At 55.6% G+C, this 17,851-nt stretch overlaps 2 protein-coding genes and 1 long non-coding RNA gene across 3 annotated transcripts in view; 1 reads left to right on the top strand and 2 right to left on the bottom strand.

Annotated features, from left to right (window-relative positions):
- LOC135304013 (zinc finger and SCAN domain-containing protein 2-like) overlaps window positions 1-17,851 on the top strand; it is a 291,747-nt gene that overhangs the window by 160,685 nt on the left and 113,211 nt on the right. The gene's annotated exons all lie outside the window — the stretch shown is intronic.
- LOC135302275 (uncharacterized) lies at window positions 9,155-11,346 on the bottom strand. Its single transcript, XR_010363980.1, has 4 exons — window positions 11,270-11,346; window positions 10,849-10,962; window positions 10,055-10,220; window positions 9,155-9,522 (listed from the first exon to the last, which is right to left on the bottom strand). It is a non-coding gene; the product is annotated as an uncharacterized LOC135302275 (long non-coding RNA).
- On the bottom strand, window positions 12,395-17,486 carry LOC135301976 (uncharacterized). Its single transcript, XM_064422556.1, has 12 exons — window positions 17,416-17,486; window positions 17,073-17,162; window positions 16,527-16,637; window positions 15,762-15,833; window positions 15,602-15,673; window positions 15,410-15,514; window positions 14,875-14,979; window positions 14,134-14,205; window positions 13,435-13,506; window positions 13,162-13,233; window positions 12,977-13,075; window positions 12,395-12,537 (listed from the first exon to the last, which is right to left on the bottom strand). The coding sequence occupies exons 1-12, from the start codon at window positions 17,447-17,449 to the stop codon at window positions 12,395-12,397; spliced, it is 1,047 nt and encodes a 348-aa protein (XP_064278626.1). The 5' UTR covers window positions 17,450-17,486.

The following is a 17,851-nucleotide window of genomic DNA, read 5'->3' as shown; positions in this document are numbered from 1 at the left end:
AGCCCGGGGTGCATTTGGGCTCTCCCACTCCCAGAGCTAAAACTCTTGCTAAAGCACTAGTGAAAAAATGCAGCAGGCACGGCCACAATCATCCCTCCCTCCCTCTGCCCTCTCTCCCTCCCTTCCTAATTTCTTCTCTCCCTCTATTCCTCTTCCCCCTGAAATTCCTCCCTGAATGGAGAGGACATAACCAGGCCCCTCAGGACACACTGGAGCCTTCCTGTCCTGCTCTGTCAATTCCCCACCATGGGAATGCAGTCGCTCCTAGGTTTCAGGATCTGCCTCCCACGCAGGGACCCCAGCAGGACTGCTCAGTACCGAGTGCCCTGAGCCTGCTCGGGATAATTCCCCTGGGCTGTGCCTGCACTGCCAGGCACCAGAGAGGGCAGCTCAAACCGCAGCAGGTCTCAAGTCCAGAGGCACAGCAATTACCTCCCATGCCTGTGCCTGGCATCGCCTCCCTTCCTGCAGCAGAGGCTGGCACGGAGCCACTGCTTCCTTCAGGAAACGCCGCCTTCTGTACAGCCTCTCCATCCACTTGTGGAGAAAGGAAAAGCAACAGCTCATCAGGTAAGACTGATCCCCACTGGAGAGGCGGCATCTTCAAGAGGCAATTCTTGTCAAAGACATAAACATCCTAGGTAGGACAGGGCCCACTTTCATCAAAACACCCGCCATTAGTGATCAGCCTGGAGACTGCAACATCGCAGGGGCTCTCAGGGTGGGCATGGCCTGTGGTGCAGTTTGGGCTGCCTGTCAGCTGATGCCAAATGCCTTCCTGCAGAGGCTGGGCAGAAGCTGCAGCCAGGCCAGGCTGGGAAGCAGCCCTGCAGGGCGTGAAAGCAGCAGCAGGGCAGAGAGGCTGCCATGGATCCCTTCCTGCTGTGCCAGGCACGGCGTGTCCAGATGTGCAGCCAAAGCCCCCAGATGCTGAGTCCCAGGGGAAGCATGAGGGAAATGCATCCTCCATGGCATCATTCCAGATAACTCAGCATCTTCTCCATGTGTTTGGATGCCTCCAGGGACTTACTGTTCCTTCTGGGTTTGTTCTCCATTCTCAGGGGACCTTAAGAGGAACATTTCTATTTCCTCGGAACAGATCCCACAAAAGCAGGGATCAGCCTGTGGGGTCAGCAGGGACACACTACTCACCCCTGCCATGGGAGGCAGGCTTCTCAGTAGGAATCAGCAAAGGAGCTGGAGAAGTCCTCCCTGCAGACACATCTGTAACACAACAGCCACAGAAGCTTCTGCCATCTCTGCTGATCTGCACGGGCACCGCTGAGCCGCAGGAGCGGTGAGGGGATCGCGCAGGGCGAGGGCACACACGTGCATGGTTCTGTGCTGGCACCTGCAGTGATGCCCCCCTGGCCCAGCTTTGGGCTCTGAGCTGGCAGCTCTCCCAGGGGGAAAGGCCTTGACCTACCCTCAGCATCTCCCAAAGGCTCCGTCCTGGATGTGGCTTGGGAAGCTGCACCACCTTCACCAGCAGGTTCAGCTGCAAAGAAAGGCAGGACAGAAGAGCTCCTGTGGCACTGCAGGAGATCCTCAGGCTGCCCACAAGGCTCAGCCCCGCGGCACAGCCCTGGGCCCGGCCCCTTCCCTCTCTGCTCTTCTCTGTGGCTGCACAGAGCACATGGAAGGACACACTGGCATTGCACACAGGAGGAAGACTGACAGCTAAATGCTCCTTCCTCCCACTGACAGCGATCCTGTGGGATCCCTCAGGGCTCCAGAAGGGAGCAGAGCAAATTTTTCAGCCTTTCGACCCTGACAGAACCTTGAGGAAAGTGGCATGAATGAGCTCTTGCCACATTGACACTGATTATTCTATCAGATAAAACAGAAATTCAGAACTTGCCTCCAGCATTCTCCAAGATCTTTAAAGTGTCATTCACCAGTACTTGCAAATAATTTATGTCGCCATCCAAATCTAGAGGGAGCAGAGATCATAACTATTTCCATGCTGTGTTTTATCCCCTTCTGCCTCAGGGAGCTGGGTACAGGAAATGGGAAAGGAAAGGCCATGGGAGCCAGTTGTGAATGGACATGGCCAATGCTGCACAGGGGCCTGGGGAACACTGGGCTGGCTCCTGGCCACTCTCCACCCTCTTTCCCTGCCCTGTGTAACATTCTGGGAGAGGAAAGGGAAATGGGGCTGTCCAGGGCCCCTTGGGACACTCTCCCTCCCACAGAGGAAACCCTCCCTAAAGCCCTGGGCAAAACCATCCCCAGCGCTTCCCAGGGAGCAGGGAGCGCTGTCCCGGGAAAGGGCAGCCAGGCTGCCGGCTCACCTGCTCGTCGCGCTTGCAGCGGAGCAGCCTGGGCAGCCCTGGCAGGCAGGGCCACGGCCAGGAGGAGCAGGAGCAGGAGGCGCAGAGCAAGGGCCATGGTGCCTTGCCCTCTGCCAGTCCCGCAGCTCTTGCTGCCACCGCTGTCCCGACACTGCTGTCCCAATGTCAGCACCGCTGCTGCCACCGCTGCTGCTGCCGCAACAGTTGTGCTCAGGGACTGACTGCTGGCTCCTTGTGCTGCTGTGCAACCACGGGGCTCTGGCACCTCTGGCACCTCTGTGACCTCAGGGCCTGCTGTGACCTCAGCCTGCTGTGACCCCAGAGCCCTGATGTGACCTCATGGCCTTAGCTGTACCCCCAGAGTGTGCCCCCATCTCTATGAATGGACTGCCCTGATTGTAAATGTTTTGCTTCATCAAAGGGCCATTCACAAAACTTTTTTTTCGCCTACTGACATTGCAGGTCAGGCTGTGTCCCTGGAGATGCTCAGTATTCATACAGAATTCACAGAATGACCAGGTTGGAAGAGACCTTCAAGATCATCCACTCCAACCCATGTCCCAACACCACAACTAAACCATGGCACCGAGTGCCACATTCAGTCTTATTTAAACCCATCCAGGGATGGTGTCTCCACCACCTCCCCTGGCAGGCCATTCCAGAATTTTATCACTCTTTCTGTGGAAAATATTTTCATGATATCTAACCTACATTTCCCTTGATGCAGCTTGAGACTGTGTCCTCTGGTTCTGTCAGAGCTGCCTGGAGAAAGAAACCAACCCCACCTGACTACAACTACCCTTCAGGGAGCTGTGGAGTGATTAAGGTCACTTCGGAGTCTCCTTTTCTCCAGGGTAAACACCCCCAGCTCCCTCAGTCATTCCTCACCAGGGCTTGTGCTCCCAGCCCCTCACCATCCTCGTTGCCCCCTCTGGATGTGCTCGAGCGACTCAATGTCCTTCCCAATCTGATGGCCCAGAACTGGACACAGCACTCGAGGTGTGGCCTCAGCAGTGCCAAGAACAGGGACAGAATGACCTCCCTGCTCCTGCTGGCCACGCTGTTCCTGACACAGGCCAGGAGCCATTGGCCTCCTTGGCCACCAGGCCACACTGCTGGCTCATGTTCAGCTGGCTGTGACCAAGTGCCCCCATGTCCCTTTCTGCCTGGCCACTGTCCAGCCACACTATCCCCAGCCTAGAACACTGCAGGTGCTTCTTGTGGCCAAAGTGCAGCACTGGGCACTTGCACCTACTGAGCTTCATCCCACTGGACTCTGCCCATCGCTCCAAGCATTCCAGGTCTCCCTGCAGAGTCCTTCTATCTTCCAACAGATCAACACACTCTCCCAGCTTAGTGTTGTCTGCAGATTTGCTAATGAAAGACTCAATCCCCTCATCCATGTTGTCAATAAAACCATTGACCAGAGCTGGCCCCAGCACAGAGCCCGCAGGGACACCTCTGGTGACTGGCTGCCAGCTGGGTGCAGCACCGTTCACCAGCCCTCTCTGGGCCAGCCATCCAGCCAGTTCTGAGCCCAGCAAAGAGTGTTCCTCTCCCGGCCCTGGGCTGCAGCTTTTCCAGGAGTGTGCTGTGGAAGACAGTGCAAAGGCCTTTCTGCAGTCCAAATAGACACATCCACAGCCTTTCCTGCATCCACCAGGCAGGTCACTTGCTCATGAAAGGAGATCAGGTTGGTTGGACACGACCTACCCCTCCTAAACCCCTGCTGGCTGGGTCTGATACCCTGGCCATCCTGTAAGTGCTGTGTGATGGCACTCAGTATAAACTGTTCCATCACCTTACTGGGTCCTGAGGTCAGACTGACTGGCCTATAATTACCAGGATCCTCCTTCCCACCCTTGTTGTACATGGGCGTCACATTGGGAAGCTTCCGGTCATCTGGAACCTCACCAGTGAGCCAGGACTGCTGATAAATGATGGAGAGCGGCTTCAGCAGCTCATCTGCCAGCTCCCTCATCACCCTGGGGTGGATCCCATCTGGCCCGATAGATTTAGGAACATCCAAGCAGCTCAGCAGTTCTCTGGCTGCCTCCTCTTGGCTAACAGGGCCCATTCTGCTCCCGGACACCATCTACCAGCCCAGCAGGACACTTGTCCTGAGGACAAGTCGTCTTCCTACTAAAGACTGAGGCAAAGAAGGTGTTCAGCGCCTCTGCCTTGTCCTCATCTGCACTTCCTAAGTTCCCTCCCACATCAAACAAAGAACAAAGGTTGGTCTTACCCTTCCTTTTATCGGTGATATATTTGTAAATACATTTTTTATTATCCCTTACAGAAGTCGCCATTTAAATTTCAAACTGAGCTTTGGCCTCCCTAATTTTTTTTTCCTACGTGCTCTAGCAGCTCCTTTAAAAACTTCCTGAGAGACTTGACCCTCCTTCCAAAGATGATACATCCTCTTTTTATTCCTAAATTCCTCCAAAACCTCCTTGCCCATCTAGGCTGGGCGTTTGCCTCATTGACTCATCTTTCGGCAGCCAGGGACAGACTGTTCCTGTGCCCTCAAGATCTCTGTTTTGAAGCATGCCCACCTTTCCTGGACTCCTTGGTTTTTAAGGGCTGCTTGCCAAGGAACTCTCTGAAGAAGTCTCCTAAACAGGCCAAAGTCTGCCCTCTGCAAGTCATATTGATGAAGTCTTCTTGATGTTCCTCCTGTTTTCACAAAATACCAAGAATTCTTCATACATTGGTGTTCCCCTGTCTGAGACATAACATAAGACAGACCACTCGTGTTTCCTCACAAAAACAGCACTGTTTATTGTCCGGAGTGTTCTTTTATAGCCCATTCAAATCTCCTGGGCCGAGACAGCTCATTGGTCTATCTGTGTGCCCCCAGACTCTGAACCAAGACAATGTCTGCATCCTAGGAGAGTTCCCACTGCATGTGAGCTTCTGTCAGTCAGACACAGAGGCTAGTTCATGGAGCTGAGCTGGACTGCTTCTTAGAACTTGATTAATGTTGACTACAGATCAGCTTGCAATGCAACAAATTCTATCATTTCATGATCACTGTGCCCCAAGCGGGCTCCAGCCACCACATGTCCCCCCAGCCCACCTCTATCTGCAAACAGCAGATCTAACATAGTCCCTCCCCTGCTGGGCTCACCCACCAGCTGCAACCAACACTTGTCCTCCACACACTCTACAAATTTCCTGGGCTGCTTTTTTTCTGTTGTATTAAGTTCCCAGCATGTGTCTGGCAAGTTGAAGTCGCCTACAAGAAGAAGGGCTGATGATCCTGAAACATCCTCTAGCTGTTCATAGAATGAGTTGTCCACCACTTCTTCCTGGTTGGGTGGATGATAACAGACTCCCAGTAGGATGTCAGCCTTGTTGGCCTTCCCCCTAATGCTCACCCATAGTCATTCCACTTCATCATCACTAATTTCAATATCCATGGTGTCCAAAGCCTCTCTAATAAAAAGAGCCACACCTCCACCTCTTCTCCCTTTCCTGTCTCTCCTGAAGAGCTTGTAGCCATCCAGTGTAGTGCTCCAGCCATGTGAGGCATCACACCACGTTTCTGTGATGGCAATGACATCACAGCTCTGCTGCTGGACCATGGGCTCCAGCTCTTGCTGTTTGTTACCCATGCTGTGTGCACTGGTATCCATGCCCCTCAGTTGGGCTGCTGATTTCATCCCTAACTCAGGCTTACCAGCCTTGGGCCTGCTTCCAGACAGCCCAGCTGCATCCCGTTCCCTCTTCAAACCTACTTTAAAGCCCTCTCAACAAGTTCTGCAAGCTCATCAGCTAAAATCCTTCTGCCCTTAACAGAGAGATGGAGCCCATCTGGTTCCAGCAGGCCAGGTGCCATCAAAGCTGCGCCATGATCAAAGAATCCAAAATTCTGCCAATGACACCAACCCTTGAGCCACTTGTTGATGATACGAGCTCTCCTATTGCTTTCACCATTTTTCTCAGCCAGCAAAGGGACTGAGGAAAAGACTACCTGTGTCCCTGTCCTATCAACCACTTGTCCCTGTGCCCTAAAGTCTCTTTCAATGGTCCTGACACTCCTCTTCTCAATCTCATCACTGCCAGCCTGGAGTTTCAACAGTGGATAATAATCAGAGGACTGAATGAGCCCAGGAAGTCCCTGAGGAATATCCTGCACCTGGGCCCCAGGGAGGCAGCAGACCTCTCTGTGGGGTGGGTCCGGTTGACATGGGGCCCTCTGTTCCCCTCAGAAGGGAATCACCCACCACGATTACCCTTCTTTTCTTTTTGATGTTAGAGCTGGCAATCCATGTTACAGATTAATCATAATTGGGAGGCTCTCTGGGCAGATAATTTTCTTCTTAATCATTTGGCTGAATCTCTAGATCCAGTGACTCATACCTATTCTGAAGTGGCCCCTGGCTAGGGGACGGGGGTCGGGAGGAATTTTTATTATAACCTCCCCGTGCAGGGACCATTTCCACTCCCCTTCTTCTACAGGTGTCCTTCTCTTGCCTGACAGTGCGCGGCATAGGAGTCCTGTGACTCTTGCTGGGCCTCCCATAAGGATGGAAGGGCTGAACTCCACCAATCTATTTCCCTTTCACTTTCCCAGATACTCCTTAGTCTTTAAACTTCCTCCCTAAGCTTGGCCACCAGTGAAAGGAGATCATTCACCTGTTCACACCACAGGCAGCTTTTCTCCGCACTGCCCCCTGAAACCACTGCTAAGCTCAAACACTTTGCACAGGAATGGGTCAGGACAGACACATTCTTTTTGGAGGGTTCCATCTAGTTACATGCACTTGTACTAACTACAGTTTTCGATTGCGTAAAAACCACTACTACCAGAAACCCCAAAACCACCCAACCAACAGAAACACTGCAAACAACACACAGTAAACCTTCCTAAGAAGAAAACCTGCAACCCTGCCTGCTTGCCCTGCCTGTGCACACTGCCTCGTGAATTGTCCCTCAGAGACATGCCAGGGCCCTGTTTGCCCACTCCTGTTTGCCGCAAACCCTAGAGGCCTCTTTTAATCCGCTGGCTAACCAAGGAGGGAGGAAGCTGCACCCCATCCCTGCGTAACTCACAGGCTCTTGATGGCTTCCCTCTTTTCCTGGGCATGCCACTGGAGGAGGTCCAGGCCCAGTTGGTCCCAGGGAAGGAAATGTGCCCTCAGCCCAGGGACACTCAGCATGGGCTGCCCCATCCCCCCAGGGCCCCGCCACTGGTCACAGCAGCCCCTGCCTGGCTCCTGCCTGCCCACACCGTGGCCATCCCCATGCCCCTGGGCGCGGAGCTCAGCCAGTGCTGATCCTGGCTGGGCTTTGCTGCTGCTACCACCCGGACACTGGGGTGACAGCTCCATCTCTTTAGTGCAAGAGAAGAGCTGGGCCAAGCCCTGCCCACCTTCAGTAGGGGCCAGAGAGCAGGGCCAGTGCCTTCAGGGGGAAACGACCTTGTCTGGCTGGAGGCAGCATCTGCACAGCAACAAGCTGTTAAAGCAGCTGGCACAGGGACATCGGGCATGGGCATGGAGATGTGCCATGTGATTAGAGGTCCAGTTCTCCCTTAGGTGTTTGTCAGGACATATGAAGGGAGAAAGATACAACTGTGAAAGAGGCCATGGCAAGTGACACAGTGAAAAGAGTCTTGGCTATTCCTATGATGCACTGCTTGTGCCCGTCCTGCAAGCAGAAAATCATCGGGATTCATCAGAGTGGAATCAGGACATGTGTTCCTGTCTTGCTTTGAACCTCTACAAGATCCGTGGGGAGCGTGAGCCCGTGCTGTGCTGCACTGCTGAGCTGGCAGCACGCTGGATACGGGCAGGACGGTCTCTGTTTCCCCCAGAGCTGGGGCCTGCAGGCACCTTGCCGGCCCTTGGCACAGGCTGTGCCAGCCAACAAAGCCCAGCAGGCCGGGAGGAGAGCCCGGGGGCAGCGCAGCTGCTTGGGCAGTGGCTGCTGCCAGGGACACAGGCCAAAGCCATCCCTGAGCAGCCACTGCCACCCCTGGCCCTCCCTGCCCCGTGACAGCTCCCCCAGCCCCAGGGGACAGGCTCAGGCCCACTAAGAACACACTGGAGCCTTGCTCTTCCCCTCTGTCTTGTCCTCACCATGGGCACCCCGTGCAGTCACTGCCAGGTTTCAGGAAGTGTCTCCCATGGAGGGACCCCAGCAGGACTGCTCAGAACCCCAGTGCCCTGAGCCTGCTCGGGATAATTCCGGTGAGCTATGCCAGTCTTGTCCAGGCTGTGTAAGACTAACATTATGAATTAAAGGCAATTTTACATTTATTGCCAAACTGTCAGAAGATTCTAGGTTTCCCTGACTGTAAAGCTACTTTGTCAAATACAGAACTATTGGAGGAAAGGGGAGCAAATATCTGGTTTTTGTATTATATGAAAAACTTTTCTCAATGTTACAAAGGATAAACATATCTAAATGTTTCAAAATGAAAGACAAAGATAACATGAGGGTGCTGTTGGTCTGATGAGCCCCATGCCCAGCTGCTGCCTGCCCATGCCTGGCTGTGTCCAGACGAGCAGCTCTGCCAGTGCTGGTGGTAGCACACAGACACCTGAGCTGAAGCTGGACTCAAGCCTGTGATAGATGAGTAATGTGACAGTTGACTCTCACAATAAAGGAGAAATATCATGTATATTTGTTAAGAGAAGTTTTATATATTTATAGATATGTTTTACCCCCTGTTGTGTTGTTATCTTGGGATTACCTGAGTTTGAGACATTTAAGAGGGTCACCTTGCTACGACAGCAGCACCTGACCTCCAATCGAGATGTAAGGAAGCAAACTCCACCACTGGTCATCAAAGACGGAGTCAATGGACAGAACTTTAAGAAGGGCAAAAGAGTTGAAAGGTGAAACCTCCATTGTGTGGATGAGAATGTGGTGGGAAAAAACCTCTACTCCCGGCACAGTAACATTGTCTTTATTCAGTAACCTGTTATATTTCTAATAAGGTTTTTAATAAACATCTAAAATTTTTACAAGTAAATATAACCTTTCAAATAATCCATTCCCTGGCTAGAGGGCTGCACCTCCTGTCCTGGATGGGCAGCTAGGCCAGTCCCTTCAGGGAGAGACGGATCTGTTCTAGGCAGTGGTTGTAGCATACTTCCAGCTACAAGCTGGTAATACACCTGTGGAAGGGACAATGGACACTGGCACGGAGATGCACGATGACAGGCCAAGTTCTCCATGACTGAGGTATTTGGCTGGACTAGCACCAGAGGTGCTCCTGTGGAGAGAGGAGGTGGCTGAGGCCCCAGCTGACAGTGGCACACAGGGTCTCTGTGCAGCTCGTGCACAGCAGGGCCCAGAGCTGGCAAGGCTCCCCAGCACGGCTGGAGCTGCTGGCACAGCTGGGCCCAGCTGGACAGCTGCCCCTCAAGGCCCCGGCCAGCAGGGCACGGCTCTGGGCAGGGTCCCTGGCCAGGAGCGGGCCCCAGAGCGCCTCTGCCTTTCAAGGGCAATCTCGGCCCTGCTCTTTCTCCTCCTCACCTCCCTCTGCCTCTGCCCCGTGCCCCTGGGGCTGCTCTTGGCCAGGCAGCCTCAGTGGGAGCCAGCACTGGCTGCAGCCCCAGCGGGGCCCCAGGACAAGGCCCAGCAATTGAGAGGCCAATGGAAGCACTGGGCAGCAGCAGAACCCTCAGCAGAGTTATTTGGACAATCATGGACTGGCCACAACTCCATTGCAGCCTCAGTGGGAATGCTTCCTGTCTACATAAGGCTTTCAAAAGAAGCTCTTTCAGGGAAAGATGACCACTCACCATTTCTTCTTCCAGTAACACCAGATTTTGACACAGCACAATATGAGAATTAGGTCCAAAAGAAGCAGGCCTGCCATTACCCCTGCCCAGCAGCCTGTTCCCATATAAAAGACCCTTCCGAGGCCCTTCTGGGCATCAGGAACACGTGTTGTGGTGCCGGCTGCATCTGTGGGAGCAATGGGGAGCGTGAGCCCGTGCTGTGCTGCACTGCTGAGCTGGCAGCACGGTGGATACGGGCAGGACGTTCTCTGTTTCCCCCAGAGCTGGGGCCTGCAGGCACCTTGCCGGCCCTTGGCACAGGCTGTGCCAGCCAACAAAGCCCAGCAGGCCGGGAGGAGAGCCCGGGGCCAGCGCAGCTGCTTGGGCAGTGGCTGCTGCCAGGGACAGGGGCCAAAGCCATCCCTGAGCAGCCACTGCCAACCCTGGCCCTCCCTGCCCCGTGACAGCTCCCCCAGCCCCAGGGAACAGGCTCAGGCCCTGTCAGGACCCAGCGCAGCCCCTGCCCAGTCGGAAATCAGGGCTGGCTCTGGCCCTGGGCTGGCGGCAGGGGTCCCGCTCGGGGCTGCTCCTGTGCCTTGGGCCTCTGGGCACTCAGGGCCAGCTCTGCAGCAGCTGCAGCGCCAGGGACGTTGCTGCACCAATCCCGTTTCCCCGGGGCTCTGAACCAGCTCCAGAGGCCTGGAAGCCGAGGTGCCTCCAGCTTTGGCTGCTGCCGGGCCGGGCAAGGGCAGGCCCTGGGGGAAGAGCTGCTGCCACACAGCCCCGGCCAGGGCTGAGCCCGGCACAGCAATTACCTGCTGTGCCTGTGCCCGTGTCTGGCTTTGCCTTCTTTCCTGCTGCAGGGGCTGCCCATGGGGAAATGCTTCCTCCAGGATGTGCCTCCTTCTGCACAGATGTTTGGTCCATCACTTCAGACAGGAAAAAGGACAGCTGGATTAGATGGAAGAGTTCCTGATTTGGGTGCTGGCATCTTCAGGATGTCATGCTTGTCCAACATGGGGATAGGTTTCAGAAAATGTCTTGGCTTTCAGGGCAGGGCCAGGGTTCTCACTTTCCAAACAGCTGCCATGCCTGAGCCACAGGAGCGGTGAGGGGATCGCAAAGATCGAGGGCACACACGTGCATGGTTCTGTGCTGGCACCTGCAGCGATGCCCCCCTGGCCCAGCTTTGGGCTCTGAGCTGGCAGCTCTCCCAGGGGAAAGGCCTTGACCTACCCTCAGCATCTCCCAAAGGCTCCGTCCTGGACGTGGCTTGGGAAGCTGCACCACCTTCACCCGCAGGTCCAGCTGCAAAGAAAGGCAGGACAGAAGAGCTCCTGTGGCACTGCAGGAGATCCTCAGGCTGCCCACAAGGCTCAGCCCCGGGGCACAGCTCTGGGCCCGGCCCCTTCCCTCTCTGCCCTTCTCTGTGGCTGCACAGAGCACATCGAATGTGCTGGCACTTGCATTGCACACGGGAGGAAGATGGAGCAGCTAAATGCTCCTTCCTCCCACTGACAGTGATCCTGTGGGATCCCTCAGGGCTCCAGAACGGAGCAGGGCAAATTTTCCGTATTCCATCAACCTTCAGATTATCTTAAGTGAAAGGGCAAATATATGAGCTCTTGCCACCTGGTCACTGTGTATTCTCTTAGGAAAGGTACATTGAGCACTTGCCTCCAGGATTTCCCATGAATCTCAAGCCATAATCCAGCAGGTTTTCCAGATAATCCATGTCTTTATCCCATCCTGGAAGTTTGCAAAGATCAGAACCATTTCCATGATGTGCTGGGATCCCCTTCTGCCTCAGGGAACTGGGCACTGCATGTAGGTCAGGTAAGGCCATGGGAGCCAGATGTGAGTGGACAAGGCCAAAGCTGCTCAGGGGCCTGGGGAGCTCTGGGAAGGCTCATGGTCAATCCCTATCTTATTTGCAGGCCCTGTGCAACATCCCTGGAGAGGTGCCTGGAGCAGCCCAGGGCCTGTGGGGGTTCTCTTAGTCGCACAAGGGAAATGCTCCTTTAATCCTTGGAGAGAACTGCAGCAGGCAGTGCTGCAAGTATCCCCTGCAAATTCCCTCCTGCCTGTCCTCCCAGCCACCCTTCCTCCATCTGCTGAGACAGCTCCCACAGCCCAAAGGCACATAGTCAAGCCCTCTCAGGACACACTGGAGCCTTGATCTCCCCCTCTGTCCCTTCCCCACCATGGGCACCCCATGCAGTCACTCCCAGGTTTCAGGAAGTGTCTCCCACAGAGGGACCCCAGCAGGACTGCTCAGTACCAGAGTGCCCTGAGCCTGCTTGGGATAATTCCCCTGGGTTGTGCCCTCACTTCCAGGCAGCAGAGACAGCAGCTCAAGCCTCAGCAGGGCTCAGGCCCAGAGGCACAGATATTACCTCCTGTGACTGTGCCTGGCATCGCCTCCAGTCCTACAGCAGAGGCTGTCATGGAGCCACTGCTTCCTTCGGGAAATGCCGCCTTCTGCCCAGCGTCTCCATCCACTTCTGGAGAAAGGAAGAGGGACGGCTGGATCAGGTGGGGCTGTTCCCCACTGGGCCCTGGCATCTTCAGCAGCCAGTACTTGTGAAAGACATGGTTAAGGATCAGGAATCCATAAAATTTTCTGGGTAGACCAGGGTCCACTTTCATCATAACACCGTCCCATAGTGATCATGCTGGAGACTATGAAATTTCAGGGGATCTCAGGCTCGTGTTGCAGTTTGGGCTGCCTGTCAGCTGATGCCAAATGCCTTCCTGCAGGGGCTGGGCAGAAGCTGCCGCCAGGCCAGGCTGGGAAACAGCCCTGCAGGGCGTGAAAGCAGCAGCGGGGCAGCGAGGCTGCCATGGATCCCTTCCCACTGTGCCGGGCACGGCGTGTCCAGATGTGCAGCCAAAGCCCCCGGCTTCTGAGTCCCAGGGGAAGCATGAGAGAAATGCACCCACCTTGTCTTCTCTCCAGATCACTCAGCATCTTCTCCATGTGTTTGGATGCCTCCAGGAACTTACTCTCTCCTCTAAGTTTGTTCTCCAATCTCAGGAGACCTTAAGAGAAATATTTCCATTTCCCAGGAATGGGTCCCACTAAACCAGTGCTCAGCCTGTGGGGTCAGCAGGCAGACACTACTCACCCCTGCGAAGGGAGCTGGGCCTGCGTGCAACATCCACCAATGGACCTGGGAAAGTCCTCCCTGCAGACACACCTGTAACTCAACAGCCACAGAAGCTTCTGCCATCTCTGCTGATCTGCACTGGCACGACTGAGCCACAGGAGCGGTGAGGGGATCGTGCAGGGCGCGGGCACACACGTGCATGGTTCTGTGCTGGCACCTGCAGCGATGCCTCCCTGGCCCAGATTTGGGCTCTGAGCTGGCAGCTATCCCAGGGGAAAGGCCTTGACCTACCCTCAGAACCTCCCAGAGGCTCATTCCTGAACGTGGGTTGGGAAGCCAGATCAGTTTCACCAGCCGGGTTAGCTGCAAAGAAAGGCAGGACAGAACAGCTGCTGTGACTCTGCTGAAGATTCTCATTCAGGCCCAAGTGGCAGTGGGTGCACCTGGGTGTTTGGTGCCCTCCAAGGCACTCCCTCAGCTCTGCCTTCCACTCAGGAGCAGGAGCAGGGGGACCTCGTGCCTGCAGTGGCCCCACACTGGGATGGAAGGAGCCCCTTGCGGGGCAGTCGGGGCAGAAAGGACTCCCTGGAGCTGCCAGCAGCTCTAAAGCCAGCCCCTTGCAGGGCCAGGGCTTGACAGTGGCAGCAGGAGCAGCTCAGGCTCCCCGGGGCTGGCAAAGGAGCTGCCAAAGGCTCAGCCACGGGGCACAGCCCTGGGCCCGGCCCCTTCCCTCTCTGCCCTTTACCCTGGCTGCACAGAGCACATGGAAGGACACACTGCCATTGCACACAGGAGGAAGATGGACAGCTAAATGCTCCTTCCTCCTACTGACAGCAATCCTGTGGGATCCTTCAGGGCTCCAGATGGGAGCAGGGCAAGGCTTCCAGAATTCAACAACCTTCCTACTCTTAAGGAAAGTGGGACATGCATGACCTTTTGCCACACTGACACTGATTATTCTCTAAGTAAAAAGGGACTTTGCGAACTTACCTCTACTATCTGCCGAGGTCTTCAAACTCTCATCCAGAAAGACAAGCATGGAATCCATGTCACGATCCCAATCTAGAAGGGAGCATAAAACGGAACTGCTTCCATGCTCTGCTGGGTTCCCCTTTGGCCTTTGGGAACTGGGCACTGCAAGGGGGTTGGGTAAGGTTGTGGGAGTCAGATGTGAATGGCCATGGCCAAAGCTGCACAGGGACCTGGGGAGCTCTGGGCTGGCTCCTGGTTAATCTCCACATCCTTTACAATCTTTGCCCGCCATAGACCTTATGCAACATCCTTAGAAGGGCAGCTGGAGCAGCCCAGGGCCCTGGGGCTCTCTCCCTCCTCACTGAGGGAGACTTCCCTAAATCCCTGGGGATAACTGCAGTATGTAGTGCCAGAACCACTCCTACCTCCTTCCCTCCTGCAGTCCCTCTCTCCCTCCATCTCTTGGCACAGCTCCCCCAGCCCAAGGGCACATAGCCAGGCCCTTACAGGACACATTGGAGCCTTGCTCACCCCCTCTGTCCTTTCCCCACCATGGGAATGCAGTCGCTCCCAGGTTTCAGGATCTCCCTCCCACGCAGGGACCCCAGCAGGACTGCTCAGTACCCGAGTGCCCTGAGCCTGCTCGGGATAATTCCCCTGGGCTCTGCCAGTCTTGTCTGAGCTGTGCCTGCACTGCCAGGCACCAGAGAGGGCAGCTCAAACCGTAGCAGGTCTCTGGTCCAGAGGTACAACAATTACCTCCTCTGCCTGTGCCTGGCATCACCTCCCTTCCTGCAACAGAGGCTGGCATGGAGCCACTGCTTCCTTCGGGAAACGCCACCTTCTGCCCAGCCTCTCCATCCACTTGTGGAGAAAGGAAAAGCAACAGCTCATCAGGTAAGACTGATCCCCACTGGAGAGGTGGCATCTTCAGGAGGCAATTCTTGTCAAAGACATAAACATCCTGGGTAGGACAGGGCCCACTTTCATCAAAACACCCGCCGTTAGTGATCAGCCTGGAGAATGCAAAATCGCAGGGGACCTCAGGTTGGGCATGGCCTGTGGTGCATTTTGGGCTGCCTGTCAGCTGATGCCAAATGCCTTCCAGCAGAGGCTGGGCAGAAGCTGCAGCCAGGCCAGGTTGGGAAACAGCCCTGCAGGGCGTCAAAGCAGCAGCGGGGCAGCGAGGCTGCCATGGATTCCTTTCCGCCTTGCCGGGCACGGCGTGTCCAGATGTGCAGCCAAAGCCCCTGGCTGCTGAGACCCAGGGGAAGCATGAGAGAAATGCACCCACCTTGTCCTCCTCCCTGCAGCAATTCTTTCAGCATTTGCCTCATGTTTTTGGCTGGCTCATGGGGTTTCTGGTGTCCTTTGCCTTTGTTCTTTCCCCTCCTAGGATCTTAGAGCAACAGAGTTCCATTTCTCAGGAACGGATCCCACAAAAGCAGGGCTCAGCCTGTGGGGTCAGCAGGGACACACTACTCACTCCTGTGATGGGAGCTGGGCTTCTGTGTACGAATCAGCAAAGGAGCTGGAGAAGTCCTCCCTGCAGACACACCTGTAACACAACAGCCACAGAAGCTTCTGTCACCTGATTCCTGCCAGGCTGTCAACAATTATTCCTTGGTGGCTCACTGAGAACATACCTGACGGTGGCTCAGATAGGACCAAAACTTTATGCAGCCAAGTTAATGGAGAAGCCTTCCCTGACACTTCATCTAGAAGGGAGCAGAGATAAGAACCATTTCCATGGTGTGCTGGAGTCCCCTTCTGCCTCAGGGAACTGGGCACTGCAATGGGGTCGGGTAAGTTTGTGGGAGTCGGATATGAATGGATAAGGCCAAAGCTGCACAGCAGCCTGGGGAGCTCTGGGCTGGCTCCTGGTCACACTCCAGACTCTTTTCAGGCCCTGTGAAACATCCCTGGAAAGGTGGGGGAACACCCCAGGGCCTTGCAAGACTCTCTCATTTCCACTGCAGAAACCCTCCCTAAAGGCCTGAGAAAAACTACAGGCAGCCATGCCACAGGTGTCACTCATTTCACCACTCCCTGCCCCGTGACAGCTCCCCCAGACCCAGGGGACAGGCTCAGGCCCTGTCAGGACCCAGCGCAGCCCCTGCCCAGCCGGGAGCCAGGGCTGGCTCTGGCCCTGGGCTGGCGGCAGGGCTCCCGCTCGGGGCTGCTCCTGTGCCTTGGGCCTCTGGGCACTCAGGGCCAGCTCTGCAGCAGCTGCAGCGCCAGGGACGTTGCTGCACCAGTCCCGTTTCCCCGGGGCTCTGAACGAGCTCCAGAGGCCTGGAAGCCGAGGCGCCTCCAGCTTTGGCTGCTGCCGGGCTGGGCAAGGGCAGGCCCTGGGGGAAGAGCTGCTGCCACACAGCCCTAGCCAGGGCTGAGCCCGGCACAGCAATTACCTGCTGTGCCTGTGCCCGTGTCTGGCATCGCCTTCCTTCCTGCAGGGCCTTCCAATGAGCCGCCACTTACCCCGGGAAATGCCACCTTCAGTACAGCTTTTTGGTCCATCGCTTGATAAAGGAAACGGACAGCTGGATCAGATGGAACTATTGCCTACTGGGGAGGCGGCATTTTCAGAGGGAATGCTTTTCAAAGGGTTAGGCTCAGGAAGATGGCCAGACTCTTCATGCTGAACTAGACCCCTCCTTTCTCCAAACAGGTGCCCTTCCTGATCTCCCAAGAGACCAAGAAATTGAAGGGGATCTCAGGCCCATGGTGCATTTTGGGCTGCCTGTCAGCTGATGCCAAATGCCTTCCGGCAGAGGCTGGGCAGAAGCTTCAGCCAGGCCAGGCTGGGAAGCAGCCCTGCAGGGCGTGAAAGCAGCAGTGGGGCAGTGAGGCTGCCATGGATCCCTTCCCGCTGTGCCGGGCACGGCATATCCAGATGTGCAGCCAAAGCCCCCGGCTGCTGAGTCCCAGGGGAAGCATGAGGGAAATGCACCCACCTTGTCCTTCCTGCTGCATTTCCTTCAGTACTTGCATCTTGACTATGGCTGGCTCATGGGGTTTCTTGTGACCTGTAGCTGGGTAATTCCCTGTCAGAGAAACTTAGAGCAACATAGTTCCATTTCCCAGTGGATTTCACAAAACCAGGGCTCTAGCCACAGAAGCTTCTGTCATCTCTGCTGATCTGCACGGGCACCACTGAGCCGCAGGAGCGGTGAGGGGATCGTGCAGGCCGAGGGCACACACGTGCATGGTTCTGTGCTGGCACCTGCAGCGCTGCCCCCCTGGCCAAGCTTTGGGCTCTGAGCTGGCAGCTCTCCCAGGGGAAAGGCCTTGACCTACCCTCAGCATCTCCCAGAGGCTCCGTCCTGGACATGGTTTGGGAAGCTGCACCACCTTCACCAGCAGGTTCACCTGCAAAGAAAGGCAGGACAGAAGAGCTCCTCTGGCACTGCAGGAGATCCTCAGGCTGCCCACAAGGCTCAGCCCCGGGGCACATCCCTGGGCCCGGCCCCTTCACTCTCTGCTCTTCTCTGTGGCTGCACAGAACACATGGAAGGACACACTGGCATTGCATATGGAAGGAAGATGGAGCAGCTAAATGCTCCTTCCTCCCACTGACAGTGATCCTGTGGATCCCTCAGGGTTCCAGAAGGGCAAGGTTTGCTGAATACATCAACCTTCAGAAGAACTTACGGGAAATGTTACAAGTAATCTCTTGCTGGATTGACACTATTTTTTTGTCAGGAAAGGTACATTGAGGACTTGCCTCCAGCAT

Source organism: Passer domesticus, chromosome 6, assembly GCF_036417665.1.
Source record: "Passer domesticus isolate bPasDom1 chromosome 6, bPasDom1.hap1, whole genome shotgun sequence".
Classification (NCBI taxonomy): domain Eukaryota; kingdom Metazoa; phylum Chordata; class Aves; order Passeriformes; family Passeridae; genus Passer; species Passer domesticus.
Note: the sequence above shows the minus strand (reverse complement) of the source record. Positions and strands in the feature narration are given on the sequence as shown.